Source organism: Scomber japonicus, chromosome 11 (genome assembly GCF_027409825.1).
Source record: "Scomber japonicus isolate fScoJap1 chromosome 11, fScoJap1.pri, whole genome shotgun sequence".
NCBI classification, from domain to species: domain Eukaryota; kingdom Metazoa; phylum Chordata; class Actinopteri; order Scombriformes; family Scombridae; genus Scomber; species Scomber japonicus.
Window position 1 is genome coordinate 31,990,923 of NC_070588.1, and position 17,180 is coordinate 32,008,102.

General features: G+C 37.9%; 1 protein-coding gene across 1 annotated transcript; it reads left to right on the forward strand.

The window, feature by feature from the left end:
- Positions 1–2,176: 2,176 nt before the first annotated feature.
- Positions 2,177–16,348, forward strand: si:dkey-69o16.5 (Alpha-aspartyl dipeptidase-like). Its single transcript, XM_053328699.1, has 8 exons — positions 2,177–2,353; positions 2,815–2,903; positions 3,443–3,517; positions 4,235–4,314; positions 5,482–5,655; positions 14,340–14,399; positions 15,625–15,707; positions 15,840–16,348. The coding sequence occupies exons 1-8, from the start codon at positions 2,259–2,261 to the stop codon at positions 15,904–15,906; spliced, it is 723 nt and encodes a 240-aa protein (XP_053184674.1). The 5' UTR covers positions 2,177–2,258; the 3' UTR covers positions 15,907–16,348.
- Positions 16,349–17,180: the final 832 nt, after the last annotated feature.

Consider the following 17,180-nt stretch of genomic DNA (forward strand, 5'->3'; position numbering starts at 1 on the left):
CTGAATTAGGAGAATGAGAACATACGTACACTAAATTACACAACATAAGATGACATGGGACAAACTATACAATCATCATACATTATTTTCACTTCTCATCATTCTTTTTAAATAACCAGTTTGTATTTTATTGTATTTTTTTGCATTCTTATTCTTTATCCATGAATATGTTTTTGCAACAAAGACGTATTCAGCTACAGTACACTGCACACCAATAAAGCAGAGATGGTGACCACTAACAGGCTTATTCCAGCTCATTAGTCAGATTATGATGAAAGCACAATGATATCGGGGATCAGTGAGCTGAAGACAAAAGCTTCACACAGACACACACTCTGATACATTAGAACGCTTTGTTTCTATTTTATCTTTTATTTCTCTTTTTATTTTGCATTTGTCCTCATGGTCTTATGATTCAACCAAAGTCCATGCATTTTATATTTTACTATAAACTCCACCATCCAGTCAAACCTTTAATCACCATCACCAAATGAACTACCTGCTCAGCATGGTGAATATAGTGGAGCGCAGTGCAGCTAAGTAACAGGAGTAGGTGAGGTTCAAAAACAGAGCAAAAAGGAGAATGGACATTACATTCATCAGTTGACCAGAAACACAACAAAAAGAATTGATCAGTGTAAAGTTAGCCATTTGGGGAAAATAACTTATTTGCTTTCTTTTCAAAACTTAAAGGAACCATTTGGCTTAAGCATAGCATCTAGACAAGACGGGCCAAAGTTCAATAATACACCTAGCAGTAGGGCTGGGCGATTATGGCAAAAATCAAAATCACGATTAATTGAACTTTTAACCTTGATTACGATTAATGAACGATTATCTCCACCCTTGATGAACAATGATGTATTTTCACAGTTTCTTTAGTTTAGTATTTTCCACTGCTGCCCTCACACATGAGAATCTTTAGGGAGTGAAAATAAAGATGTTTTAAGGTGTGACGCTGTGGTTAATGTCTAGTTTACTTGATTAGAACCATGTAAAGATCATGGTTTGGGTTCAAATGATCACTGGAGACAAGTTTTACAATTCCTTAAAGATATGCAACCTTTACTGTCATGGCAACAGTGAACACCACCATTAATTGACATGAGCAAGATTAAGTCGACTAGAGTTTCTAAATGTTGATTTAGATTATTTTTCTATTAATTGCCCAGCCCTACCTAGCAGCACCTCTAAACTCACTAATTGACATTCTTTATGTCTGAGTTAAGTCCTTAGTGACTTCCTGTCTTTGTGTGACCATGAGGTTACCAGCTTGTCCTCCTCTGTATTTCAGAGGGAATGCTGGTTGCTCCTCTATGTGACAGCTGTAAACTTACTTGTACTTGTAGATTCACCTTTTACATTCAAAGCTCACCATGACCTCATGGAACATGATTGCTACTTATGAATTACCTGATGGTCCAAAATCAACTGTGGACTAAATGACAGAGAGGTCAGTGATACTCTCCTACCAGATACTTTTAGTGATGCTCACACAGTTTGATGTGAGCGGTGTGCTGCTGCTTCCGCCTGCTGGTCACATGCTGTAACTTCAGTCAGATGACTGGACTCAAAACTGAAACAACATTAGTTTTTCTATATTGTTAAAACCCTCTTTTAGAAAATAATATACAGTTATAGCACCAAACCAAAGTGTCAAACCCTGCAGCTAGGTGTTAAATGTAAAAGGAAAATACATTTAATGAAAATGATTGGGGTCTTATATAATCAAAACTACACAAATATCTATTTTAAAGCCATGGGTTTAGTTGGAGTGAAGTACTGACTATATCTCTTTGCAACATTAATATTCAGTAAGTCACTTTTTGTCATAAAAATGAAAACAAGTTACAGTTTACAGAGTGAGTCTGTAAAACATTTTATTCTGCCTTCATTTAATCTGCTCTAAATGCTCCATTATTGGCCTGTTCTTTCTAAACTGAACATCATTTATTTGTATTGATTGAAATGCATTTGATCAAATACAGTCTGAATAGAAACACCATTGACAGAAACTATAATTATCCAATGTTTTTCTTCATTTCGTTTTACGTTTGTGTTGTTGACTTTTAATCTGAAAGCATTTGAACGGAAGTATTTGTGTTACTAGCGGAAAGAAGACTTTACGTCGTTGGTGTGCTATCAGCTGATTACTAAAGGAGCTGTAGACTGTACAGCAGGTTGTGTGTGCCTCTACTGCTGAGCTCAGTCATTCTGTCAGTGTGTGTGTGTGCGTGTGCGTGTGTGTGTGTTCAGACATGAAGAGGAGACTCCTGCTGGTGTCTAACTCCACCCTGCACGGCAGCGGCTACCTGGACCACTGTCAGCAGCACATCTCTCACTTCTTCGGAAAGTAAGTGTGTAAGTTTTGAAGTGTGGTGTGACACACAGAGCAGGATCAGGAAGAGCTTCCGTTATCAGCTGCACTGCAAAACGTATGCAATATATAATATATAAAAAATATAATAAAATGTAATATGTCCATATTACAAGCCACATTTTATAACGAAAGTTTAATTAAACAATCCTTCAAATATTTTTTAATATTTTTTAACTTCATGCTGTAATCTAAGGTCAATAGAATAATTACCTCATTAAATGTGATCAACATGAGCTCATAATGTTGGCTTGTATTTTGTCTAGTAATACATTTAAATGCTAGATTTTCTCAGTGGAGTTTGGTGTGGAGAGACTTGATACGTCCCATTCACTGCTGAAACAGAGATTTCATTTCATCAGATCAGCAATCATACAATCATTCTGTTCAGTTTCTACACTGTTGTATTGATGCGCTTTGTTTTCGTTGTGTTTCAGAGATGTGAAGAGGGTCCTGTTTGTTCCTTATGCTCTCCATGACAGAGACACCTACACCAAGACTGCTAGGGACAAGTTTAAGACTCTTGGTGAGTGTGTGTGTGTGTGAGTGTATGAGAGAGAGAGAGAGAGAGTTAATGATGTGTTGTGTCTTGATGTGTACAATCCTGTATGTGTATAAAGTATATATAATTATCATGCAATGTGGTCAGATTTGTGTGTGTATTCCAATGTATGTTTATGCAGATATCCATGCAACACCATGATTACTCATGTCATTTCTGTGTTATGTAGGTCTGATCACTGGTGTTGTTATGATGTGGCAGAGCATCACACATACACATGCACATACTTCAACTCCAACAAACAAATATAGAGTGTAGTACACATACATAGCCACATGCTCTACAGAGAAATACACACAACCACACAGTACACACAAATATTCAAGTATATAACCGCACAATGAAAAAACACTTGTGTTTTGTTTACAGATGTGACAACACAAAACAAAGTTTTGAGCTTTCAGAGTAAAGTATGCTCTGACTGTTTGCTGAGAGAGTGAATCAGGTACAGGGACTCAGCTTAGTATTCCTGATAATATACTTGTTGTGTTTTGCCCCTGCAGGTTATGAGGTGGAGAGCATCCACGAGGCTTCAGACCCTGTTGACGCTGTCCGGAGAGCTGAAGGCATTTTTATAGGTGAGGAAATGCTGCCTTCAGTGAACCCCCCCCCAATAGGGTAGGGTAATTTAATTTATCCCCCTAGGGGTTCAATACATTAGTGAGCTACTGGGAGCTGTGGTGTTGTAGTTGTAAATGTAAATTGAAAACTATCCAAGAAAAATAACATTCCAAATAAATATGAGACTCGGTAATGATTAATTAACAGATAGCTAAGACTCAGACTTTCAGCCATTTAGGCAGGCTCAGCTGTCTGAGTCTCAACAGATATGAGATCCTTCTTTACATGTGTAAGAAAGGTGAATTGTTGCACTTTTGACTACTGTACAAAATGTGCTAAGGAATAATTATAATCTTTATTCATATTTGATGTGAGACATATGTAAATCCCACTTTGACTAAAGAAATGATGAGACTTCAATAATCACTCAGTCACTCATATTGAATCTTTTACATCTTTCCTGGTGTTCAGTGGGAGAATACACAAGGGTAGGAAAATGAATCCTTTGCTTCCTTCTGCTTTTTTCTTTTTGTCACTTTCCTTTCCCCATTTCACATTATTCCTTTGTCCTCTGTCCTTTCCTTTCATCCATCTCACCTCTCTTTTCTCCTGTCATTTCTTCACTGTTCACATCAGCATGTTTTATCACTTGAAGTGCTTCAGGTTTTGTTTTTCAGTGTCACAGTTGACTGAAGGCATCAGTCTAGATATTCATGAGAATGTATGTTTTATAGGAGGAGGAAACACTTTCCGGCTGCTGAAGAGTCTCTATGACAACAAGGTGGTGACAGAGATCAGGAGGAGAGTTCTCGAGGTGACACACACACACACACACACACACACACACACACACACACACACACACACACACACACACACACACACACACACACTAATAATACTAATAATAATAATAATAATGATGATGATGATGATGATGATAATAATATTAATAATAATAATAATAATCATTATTATTATTATTATTATTACTTTTATTTATATAGCTTTTTTTTAAACAAAAAAGTGCTTTGACAGACAAAGCAAAAGCAGCACAATACAAAACAAGACACACAGCACAGAGAGCAGTAACGAGACTGACACTGAGGACAATGAAATACAGTAAGGACATGATGAAAATATAATATAAAAGTACATTTTATAAAACAAAATGAAATAAAATAAAAGACAGTAACAATAAACAAACAACATCACATAAAAGCTAGTCTGTTTTGAGAAGTGATTCAGAAGAAGTTATTAATTGTGCCAGCCTTATTTCCTCAGGCACGACGTTTGAAAGTCAAGGGGCCTTGATGGTAAAACTGTGGTCCCCTCTAGATTTACACCTCAACTTTGGAACACCTGAGGATCATATGGAGTCAACATATCTGATATGTAGCTTGGAGCTAGGCCTAGATGTGCTATTCTAAAATGAACAGGGAGACAGAGGAGAGAAGCCTGGGTTGAGCTGATGTGATGTCATCTGTTTAAACCAGTAAGAAGCTTGCGGCTGTGTTCACAACTAGCCCCAGCTGTAATGTGTGTTTACTACTTTGTAGCAAATGTTGGCATGCTAATATGCTATGCTAAGATGGTGAACATGGTAATTGTTATACTGTACCTGCTAAACCTCAGCTTTGTTAGCATGCCTTATATTAGCATTTAGCTCAAATTACAGCTGGGCCTGATTCCAGCCTCACTGAGCCTCTAACATGACTGCAGTCTCATTCATATTTTCTGTGTCCATGTGGTCATGAGGGTTCATGTGATGTCTGTCCATGTCTGTGTTCAGCCCAACATTTGAGACTGTGTTCATACTGTAGCAAGCACCCAACTGAATACTGATGTTTTCTTGTTCTCCATTGCATTCATTCCTTCTGTACTTCCTTTCTTTCCTTTCCATTCTTCTGTCTTTCCTTCCTATCCTCTGTCATCCTTCACTTGTCCTGTCTTGATATGCCCCCCACCCCCCCTGCCACAGGACGGTGTCCCCTACATGGGCTCCAGTGCCGGGACCAACGTCGCCACCATCAGCATCAACACCACCAACGACATGCCCATTGTCTACCCTCCATCCTTCTCTGCCATTGGCCTTGTTCCCTTCAACATCAACCCCCATTATCTGGACACAGACCCCAGCAGCCGTCACATGGGGGTAAGTCAGCAAACTTCAGCATGTGTTTAACATGAAGGAAGGTGAAAGAGTCACATAACTATTAAACTAGTTTCATTTCATTTATGGCCAAATAGCAGCAACATACTGACATTCCCATCAGCCTCAGTAGTACAAAAAAATCCAAACCTTAACAGGCGTGCTGTAGCCAGGTACTGCTGCAAAGCTATGATGTTTTTATTCCACTCGTTTGTCTCTTGTACCAAATGAACCTGCCTTTTCCTCACTTATATCTACAGTTTACACTCACTCTCTACTGTGTTATGGTCTCAATTGCCTCAACAGGAAATACATCATTAATAAAGTATGGATGATATTTCTGCTGACCTTTTAATCTCTGTTGATCCAGTCCAGAGATCAGTTCAGATGAAGATTGGACTGTGGTAAACTGCTAGCCTAGCTCCATCATAGTAAAAAGATACAAAGTCCAATGACTTTGATTTATCTTGTCTGATCTTATCTTCACAAATGTGCAACTTTACAATGAGAATTATGCAACCTCCTTTATACTTCTGCTCTCTGACTGGTGGACTGCTTGTCATATCTGCCTCAAGGTTAATCACTTACCAACCTCTCACTCCTTTATCTCTGCCCTCAGGTTAAATAAGGACTTAGTATATGATACATAATGACATTTTACAGTACATGCAATGTCGACAGTTGTGAAGTTTCAAATTTAGAATGTAAAGATGAAGAAATGTCTGCTCACCTGAGTAGTGACAAGTGAGCAGAGATGAATGTCTGACTCATTGATATAGTTGTATTGAGTTGCAATGTTTCGGTTCCTCAGACCTTCATCAGGTATTTCACAGGAGGACTTGAAAGGTGACTGGCTAATTGATGAGCACCTGTCAGCCAACAGAATGGGGATTAGAAGGATTAGAAAAAAAAATCAAAATTGGTAAAATACAATAGAATGATAATACAAAGAATTGATGTCGCTGCTAGAAATAAAACATGAATCATTAGGACACTTCCTCATAATCTTACAGTCTCCATGATAAATGTGATTTTAATTTCATACTTTGTCCTGTGAGGACCGGGAGGAGAGATAAGAATTACAGAGGTGTTTCAAAGAAGTGAAAAGCCTGACCTGAATGAACCAGGGTTCAAATGTTTCATAAAATCAATTTAGAGCTGATGATAAGATACGAACCACAACGCATTATCCATTCATAATAAAGATACTGATGTTCTGGGCTACACATATAAAACATGCAACACAAAGAATACAACATTGACAGGAAATTAAGAAAATAACAGCAGTAAACAAAGCAAAAGACAACTTTAGATAGCTTGAGTTATAAGTAGAGATGAGCTCCTGCTGCTCAGTTTGTTGCAGCACTCTGTTTGTAATCATGTCATCATAGGTATAGAACATTATAACATATGTATATATATAGATGTATATGTAACATGCCATCAAACAACCAGCCAGGTCATTTATTATATGGCAGAAACAATGATTTTAAAAGTAGACTGTTTTAAAAGTGTCTATTTCTGACATTTAAACATTACATTGGTTAGTTCAGCTGTTCAGCACAAGTTGCCATGGTGATTGAACCTGGTAAGAAGTGAACCACCATTGTAGGACCCAGAGTTAAACCTGAAGTCAAATGCTAACCACAAATCCTGCTTCATAGAGCAGGACTAGGCTTGTATGGAAGGATGTGTTTCCATGGTAACTTAACTGTTTAACATCCTAATGAAAATAAGCCTGACATACTGAATGAACCTGGGTCATGATGTGTCTTCACACCCCTCTGCCTTTGGTGCACAAACTAGATATCTCTTATTTTCACATAAACAAATATGTTCTTCCAAATGATGAACTTCTTTAAATATGAAAAATATCTAGTCTGTACTTATTATAGGCTAATGGACTGAATTAAACTTGGCTGTTGGGTAAAGCCTCAGTAGAGAATTATTAAGTAGTCCAGCTGTTTCCATGTGTGTTATCACAAGGGTGAAGTCTGCCTGTAGAAGTTACGCAACATGTGAAGCTGTGAAGACTGCAGTGCTTAACAAAATAAATGCAATGTCAGCAAACGCATAGTTAGAATCCCTGGATATGTTGTGAGTGAACTGAGACCTCTGCATAGACAGCTGTCCTATAATAATGATGCTTTATTGATTTCTTAGTGTCATCTCTGTGCATTACATTTAGACTTGTCATAAATAAATCAGTGAGCCAGCATGCTCACACCAGGACCCTGAAAGTGAAGCAGCTACAGTGTATAGCTCCTTTAATACTTGCTGGTGTCGGTGCTTTACTGTTAGCTGATAATAAGTCAGAACAAGTGACCACATAAAGAAAAGAAACAAAGACAAAGAACAAATTAAAGACAAACATTGAGGCCAATGCACAAAAGAGGAAATAAGAACAATAAAAATTTCAATGAACATTTCAATGAAATAAGTAAAAAATAAATAAAATGATTAAATAAATAAATGGAATAAGACTAGGAACTAGGTTAAAATAGATGAAAAAGACAAAAGAAAAAGATTAAGACTTCCGGTGACGCAATGAACGTGCTTGCAGCATAGCAGCAGAGCTCCGCTGGACAAAATAACAGATTAGAGTGACAACAATAATATTTTGACGCCGAAACGCTAAAAAAACACTCATGAAGCATGAGCTCCTCCGCCGGCCAAAGGAGACAGGACAAACCCGACCCTTCACGAGGAAAAGTGGAGAATAAGCCGAATCAACCGAGCCCACCTAGCAAAAACATGGCTAGTAGCAACACGTGTCCGTCTCCGCCTGATAAATCGATACTGGAGGAGTTGAAGAGACTCCGACAAGAAAACCAGGATGGACACAACCACACCAAATTGGCCCTTGGCCGTGTTGAACAAACTGTTTCGGACATAAAAGGCCAACTGGCGGAACACGAAGTAAGAATGGGAAGAATGGAGGAGAGAATTGGGGCGGCCGAGGATGCGGAGATACGCCACCAGAGGGCACTGAGATACCTGCTGCACCGGGATATTGAACTCTCGGCAAAATGCGACGACATGCAAAACAGGCTGAGAAGAAACAACATCAGGATCTTTCAAATCCCGGAAGACAGTGAAGGTAAAGATATGGCTGGATTTATCAAAGACCTGCTCCAGAAGGAACTTAAATTACCACCAGACCTGGACATTAGGATTGAAAGAGCACATCGCTCTCTTGTGGCCAAACCCAGAGATGCTACAGCCCCCCCAAGATCGATCATAGTGAGACTTTTGGATGCAGCAGTGAAGGACACAATCATCAAGCAGGCATGGAGCCAGGGTCCAGTCCTCTTTCAAGGAAAGCGGATCTACTTTGATCAGGACTATTCCCCCGACCTACAGCAGAAACGGATGAGGGTACACGAAGTTATCAAGCAACTTAAAAAGAAAGACATACAGGCGAGATGTCTATACCCAGCCCAACTACGCATCAAGTTGAACACCGGGGAGAAGACCTTTACATCATTAACAGGTGCCGCGACGCTGCTGAGAGAGCTGGGGGTTAACGTGCGCTATGAGGAGAGGGAGCGCATCGAGGAAGAACTGAAGGATGGATGGAGGAGCCAAGAGGGGAGAAAAAGGAGAGCGTTTCTGTCAACAGCTGACTTTAAGGCCCTTCTGCAGGAGGGAGATTGAAGTGACTGTGTCATCAGGATGGATAAGAAAAACAAAAAACTTGTGTCAACCAAATCGGTGGTAAGATTGACAACCACGCATTAAGTTATGTAACTAACGGGCTGCTATCACAAAAAAACAAACAAAAAAAAACAAAACACAAGCGTCAATAGATTATCCTTTTTTTTCTTTTCTCCAAACATATATTGTTGTCACACAATAAGGCTATGTGTTAGTCCAAGGAGTCTATGCTTGAATATATGAGTGGATTACACTCATCTGGACCTCTTTTACACTTTAATGTAATATTGGTCACACTCGCACTTTTTGTGCTTTTCTCCACAGAGAGGGTAGGTCACACCTCTCTGCCCCAACATCACCGGGGATCTGACGCAGTTTTAGTTCAGTTCCAGCGTCAGATTGATGAAGTGGAAGGTCATTTTTGTGTTATCTATACTGTTCTTTATTCTTTGTTTCTCCTGACATATCCTACAGACAATGTTTTGTTAGTGATTAGACTTATTTTGTTAAAACAGGTAGGGAGTTATATCACAAGACCACACGAAGATCATGGCTGAGTTGAATTTCATAAGCTATAATATAAGAGGAATTAATAACCCAATCAAAAGGAAAAAAATCTTGGGACAATTAAAGAAATTGCATTGTTCTGTAGCTCTAATCCAGGAAACGCACTTGTCACAGTCTGAGCATTTAAAACTGAAGAGAGAGTGGGTTGATCAGGTCTACAGTGCATCATGTGGGAGGAAAAAGAAGAGAGGGGTTGCAATACTGTTTAATAAATCTATATACTATAACAATGAGAAAGTTTTTCAAGATGATGAAGGTCGATACGTTATGGTGATAGGCACAATTGGAGGGAAGAAGATAACTATACTTAATATATACGCCCCAAATGAAGACTGTCCTCATTTTTTTAAAAAGATAGCAACCTTATTGGCAGATAAAAGTGAGGTGGTTATAATAGTGGGAGGTGACTTTAATTGCACCTTGGATTCAAAATTGGACAGGTTACCTGCAACAAGAAAACCTCAATCTAAAATGTCCAAGGGGTTATCGGATATGATGAAGGAATTGGGTCTAGTGGACATCTGGCGACAACTCCACCCTAATGAGAGAGATTTTACCTACATGTCCCATGTACATGGGAGCTATTCAAGGATAGACCTCTTCTGTATATCAAAAACTGAACTATACAGAATAAAAGAAAGCACACTTGAACCAATCTCCATCTCAGATCACGGCCCTGTGACCATGAAAATTAACTTAGGAGTAGACAACCACTTTAGATATTGGAGACTGAATGTTTCATTATTAACAGATATGAATATTAGACAGGAATTAAAAGAAGCTTTGACTGAATACTTCATTATAAATGATGATGGTAATGTCTCCCCCTCGATAGTATGGGATGCCAGTAAAGCCACGATGAGAGGAAAGATTATTTCTATAGGATCTAGAATTAAAAAACAAAGACTCGCTAAACAACAAGGACTGGAAGCTGAAATAAAAAAATTAACAAGAGAACACAAACAATTTGGAAAGAAAGACATTCTTAAAAAATTAAAGGAAGTTAGACAACAATTGGATGAGGTTCTGACATATAAGGCAGAGGGAGCTATGAGATATACTAATAGAAAGTATTATGAGATGGGAAATAAGGCTAGCAGGCTATTGGCCTTTCAGCTCAGAAAAGCCCAATCTATCCGTGCAATTCCCAAAATTAGGAACCCCGAAACCAATCAGGTTGAGACCGAACCCACAAAAATATCAGACTCATTTGCCTCGTATTACAAACAACTATATAAGGCTGAAGAACTAGAATTTAAGGAAGAAAGAACATCAGAATTTTTAAGATCCCTTAAAATGAATAAACTATCAAATGAAGAGGCAGAACTTCTAATAAAACCCATTTCAGAAAGTGAAATTAAAGAAAACATTACTAAACTTAAAAACAACAAAACACCAGGAACAGATGGTTTCTCTGGAGAATACTATAAAATATTTGTGAATGAGCTCACACCCATATTATGTAAATTATATAATTATGTTTTAAAATCAGGAGACCCCCCAAATTCATGGTCGGAAGCCATATTAACAGTGATTCATAAGGAAGGGAAGGACCCCCTTCTGTGCAATAGTTATCGCCCAATAAGTTTACTTTGTGTGGATTATAAAATCCTGACCTCGATAATAACCTCTAGAATCCAAAAAAACATTAAAAAATTAATAGGACCAGACCAGACAGGATTTATATTAGGACGTCAAGGAACAAACAATATAAGAAGAGCCCTGAATTTGCAGGCAATAGCGGCAAGAGACAAACAATCGTCAATGCTTCTCGGCCTAGACGCCGAGAAAGCATTTGATCGAGTAGATTGGGTTTTTCTGAAGCAGACACTGATAGAAATGGGCTTTGGGAGGGAATTTGTAGCCTGGATAAATCTATTATATAAAGAGCCCAGCTCCAAAGTCAGAGTTAATGGTCATTGTTCTAGCTTTTTTAGGATAGAACGAGGGGTGAGACAGGGAGACTCATTGTCACCCATCCTGTTTACTCTTAGTATTGAACCTCTGGCAGAGGCGATACGCCAAAATGTACAGATTCAAGGGATAACGGATGAAGGAGGTTCAGTTCATAAGATAGCTTTATTCGCAGATGATATTTTGCTTTTTGTAAAAAATCCACTTTCTTCCATCCCTGCACTTATGAACTGCCTACATAAATATGGGTCACTGTCTGGATACAAAATTAATGAAAATAAATCAGAAGCCATGATGATTTCAGGTACCTGGCCTACACAGCTGAATAGTATTGTCTCTTTTCGCTGGTCCAAACAAGGATTTAGATATTTGGGAATAATGATTACACCTAACCCCACTCAACTGTTTGAGGCAAATTACAACAAATTAATTAAACAAATAAAAAATGATGTGACACGCTGGGAAGTCCTACCCCTGTCTTTAATCGGCAGAATAGAGACGGTAAAAATGAACCTATTACCCAGACTTCTCTTTTTGTTTCAATCCCTCCCGATTAGAGTGCCCGTTTCTACCTTAAAAATGTTGGATAAACTAATTTTAACATTTATATGGCAAAAGAAGAGACCGAGGGTAAGATTAAAATCTCTTCAACTATCCAAAGACAAGGGAGGTTTGGGTCTACCAAACCTCAAAAGTTATTACTGGGCTGCACAAATAAATGCAATAGTGGCATGGCTCAGAAATGACCGAGAGGCAATATGGACCAAGATTGAACAAGACTCTGTTAAGGGCGTCTCCTTATCAGTACTCCCATTTATGGATATAAAGTCAGTCAATAAAATTAAAATAAAGAATGAATGGATAAAACACACTCTAAAAGTCTGGACAATAGTAAAAAAAATGCTCGGTGGACCAATGTCAATTTCAAGAGCCATGTTGATAGTAGGAAATATAGAATTCCCACCTTCCCTGTGGGATAGTGGGTTTAGAAGGTGGGCAGACAAAGGTCTCCGTACAATTAATCAACTTTTCAGAGGAACAGAATTTAAATCATTTTCTCAACTCCAAGAACAATTTGACCTCCCATCGAAGGATCTATACAGATACCTTCAGATAAGACATTATGTTACAAACCATAAGGAAAAGGAAATGGTTAGTAGAAACCCAAATGAAATAGAAGAATACTTTATTAGTGTTTTAGAGAAACATTTCCCAACAAAAAAACACTTGTCTAATATTTATAAAAGGCTAGCAACGAGCACTCTACAAAACACGGAGTACATTAAAGAAAAATGGGAATTGGAAATGAATGTTATAATTGAAGATTCTACATGGGAGGACATATGGGCAGGCTGCCACAAGGGAATTAATAGTCAATTATGGAAAGAGTTTGACTGGAAGGTAAAGATAAGATTTTTTAATACTCCTCTTGTTATCTCCTCAAATGTGAAAAACTCTAATTTGGCACTATGTTGGCGAAAATGTGGAAATATTGGTGACACCACACACATCTTCTGGGACTGTCCAGTACTGCAGGGATTCTGGGGTGATATTAAAAAGGAAATCGATACTATCCTGGATATAGATGTTACTCTAGAACCAATGTTATTTTTGCTGGGAGCTATACCCAAAGTTATATACAATGCAGACCAACGATATGCACTGAGGATTCTCTTATTGGTAGCAAAGAAGGTGATCACAGTGAACTGGAAGGAGTTAAAACCACCAACTATAGGTCAATGGACCCAGAGACTGAAAAATGTATATATGATGGAGCGAATGACAGCTACTCTCCAGCTCACAGTGGACACTTTCATGCAAAGATGGACTTGTATTTCAAGATACCTGGGTGTATAATAATGGGAATATGTGACAGAGTAATTTTGGGAGCTCCTCTTTGGAGAATCATGCTCAGCTACTATCTGTAGATATCTGCTCTCCTACCTATTATTGTCAGGGTTGTTACTAATGTTTATATCATGACTATGTATATTTTCTCATCTACATTACCTTTCATTCTCTTGTACAGTCTAACATGCATTTTCAAAGTCATATGTCAGGACATGTTTTGTAAAATGTTTAAAATGTCTAAATAAAAAGTTCAAAAAAAAAAAAAAAAAAAAAAAAAAAAAGAAAAAGATTAAGCTTAATAAAAGCTGGACTTTAACTATGTTAATAAAAGGATTAAGAGACAAGAAAAAGACAATAAAATAAGATGAGAGGATAAAACTATAGAATGATAAAAATGTAAAAGAGTAGGAAAAAAGTAAAACATCATCTCAGCACATTTCTTTTTCTGACAGTAATGTTTGTAAGTCTAGTTCATGTTCACTACTGTCACAACGCACGTGTCACATTTTCTAAATGTGTGTAAAACTGAATGTATCACTCATACAGAGGAAACTCTTGTGTTGGTTACTGAGGGAGCTTTCAATGATTGAACACAGGAGGGCCTCAGTGTCATTAATCATGATATACACTATATATAGTTTTCTGAATTATTATCCCATTTTTAACACTGTACTGTTTGGCATGATGTTCTTGTGCAGGAGACCAGAGAGCAGAGGATCACACAGTTCCATGAGGAACCTGATACTCCATGTGTTCTGGTAAGAGAGAGAGAGAAATAGGCTCTACGTGTGAATACATGATTACTGGTTTTGTATGAATATGGCCAAAAAAAGAAAAACTGATTAGTTTCAATTTCCACCTGGGTTCTAATCATATCTTGGTGCCAGAAGGCAGCGGTTGCCTCGGTTTAGAGTATATACTTGTCTGGTTATAGAAAGTGAAGAGAAATGTTTGGTGGTAAGACAAAGAAATAGCTGATTATCAGTGACGTGCGGTGAGGTTCATGTCTGGTGAGGCACTGACTTCATCACAATCAGATTTACAAACATATGAACCCTACAGAGTAGCTAATTCACCATTTGATTGGCAGCAGTTAACAGGTTATGTTAAAATCTCATATCAGCTTTCTTTACACATACAAACTGTAGCACACAAGAAAACACATTTAATTTAAAAAACGTTATTATGGTCTTACCTTTACTTATAAATGAAGTCCATGTGGCGCTCCTTCTGAACAAAAGAATCGATAACTTGTTTGTAGAAGTTGCTCACTGTAGTTGTAGCTTACTTGCACTTATTCTGCAGCTAATGAGTTGTAATAAGAATCACTGGGATCAGGAGCGCCCCCTGCCATGAGGCCGGAGAACTGCGTGCCTCACTTAGTGACTTTTTGCAGCCGTTTTATGCTGCGCAGCACACGAAACACGCTACAAACACTGGACATTATATCATCAGCTAAACTATGGAAATATAGTTCATATAGTAAAAGTGTTTGAACATGTTAATAGCTACATACAGAGAGACAGCTGTACAGCTGTACTGTCTCACTGCATAGCATGCCAGCGCAGTAAACCGAGTCATTGCGCAATCCATGGTGAGGCTCGTCGGGCTGCTGCCTCACCGCGCGTCTCTTTTCAGTGTTTGATCAGTACATGTGAAAATTCAGCGATTTTGAATTAAAAATAATGCGAAACTGGTAAAGTTAGATAACAAAATAACGTTATAGTGCAAATCACTGGACAAATATAACCATTTATAATTTTTTTCATTTTTAAGTCTTTTTCCATGATAACAGGTGAGGCACGGCCTCACCTGCCTCCCCTGACCGCACGTCACTGCTGATTATGTAGCAGAATCCCTCTGATTAATAACCGACTCAGAGGTTTGTGTTGCTGTTCCTAAAATCTTAGTAACTTTAAAAAAACAAATTAAAAAATTCATTCATTTTCTGAGATCATTTACTGTCATATTGTGTATTTTTAGGGTTTGAGGGAGGGATCCATGTTGCTGGTGGAGGGAAACAAAGCCACACTACTGGGAACCACTAATGCCAGGCTCTTTACCAGGTACACACACACACACACGCACACGCACACACACACAGTCCTTAAAGCACAGCACTAATCAACTATTGCCACCATTGTGTCTGTCTCTGTGTGTGTGTGTGTGTGTGTGTATTGTATTGTATTGTATTGTAGGGGAAAGTCCACAGTGGAGTACAACCCTGGTTGTGACCTGAGCTTCCTGCTGACAGATGCACATTAACCAGTCAGAGGGAAGCAGGATGTCAGGATGTCACTTCCTGTCTAGTCTCCATTCATTTCTTTGATCTGTCTTTCTGAAAAACAAAGAAGCATGTTCAATCTGAGGCAAATTGGCTTCAAATTTAAACCATCATGAATTTAACAAACATCAACATTTTTTTTAGCATACGAAAAACTACAACTTCCATGTAATTGATCAGCGCTGCAGCATGCGTACTTCTGTCATCATAAAGTGGTTTCACAAACACTTATATCTATTATTAAGCTTTTTAGCTGATTGGTTGGGCTGTCTATAGATTTCATTACAGTCATTCCTAAGCAATTCACCCAGAGACACTTTGTCAAGTTGTGACATTCAGTCTGTGAGTTTATGGGGAATAGTGTTCACTATAGCAATCAATCAATCTTTATTTGTATAGCGCCAAATCACAAGAGTCATCTCAAGGCACTTTACACATAGAGCAGGTTCTAAACCCAACTCTCCAGGTTTTAACTTTAAAACCTGGACACTAACTTATAGGACACTAAAAACACAAATACTGAATTAATAATGATATTAGAAGAGTTTGTTTTTGAAGAATGACATGGAGAAGTGGACAGCATGCATTTAGGTTAGGCTGTGATTCAAAACAGCATTTCTACGTATTTGCATTATTACAAATGTTGACCTGGTTTTAAGTCATGTATCTATGAATTTCTGGTTCCACCTTGGCTTTATTTTTCTAGATGACAATACTCAGATGATTTTTGTGGTCAAAAGAAATAAATACTTTGAAGAAGCATTCATTGTGTCTGAAGTGTTTGTGTGTGCCTTGAGTATGGTTTCCTACAAAATGTTTGACCTATAAGATGATCGTCATTGCTTAAATATGATCGACTTTATTAATGTAATGATAGGTGAACAATAACCCACAAAAAGTTCCTCAAAGCAAAACATATTTGACATTAGTAACTTGTGCGGGTGAAGGTATAATGGATTAGATATGACTTGAATTATACTTCATTTTGATAAGATGCATTTTTTTACTTTTATAACTTATTTTTCAATTTTTAGTTTATTTAAAAAGGGACAGTGTACAATCATGAATATTTCAAATTAAAATGTAAATGCACCGGAATTACATAAGATAGCTAGTTTTAATCCGTTGTCCCTTGACAGGTCAGGACAGAGAGAAAGAAAGAGTAATAAATAAAAATAAAAGTAAAAAAGAAACAAAAAGAAAAGAAGAAAAAAAACGACAAGTAAATGCGATGAAATGAGTAAATTCAATGTTG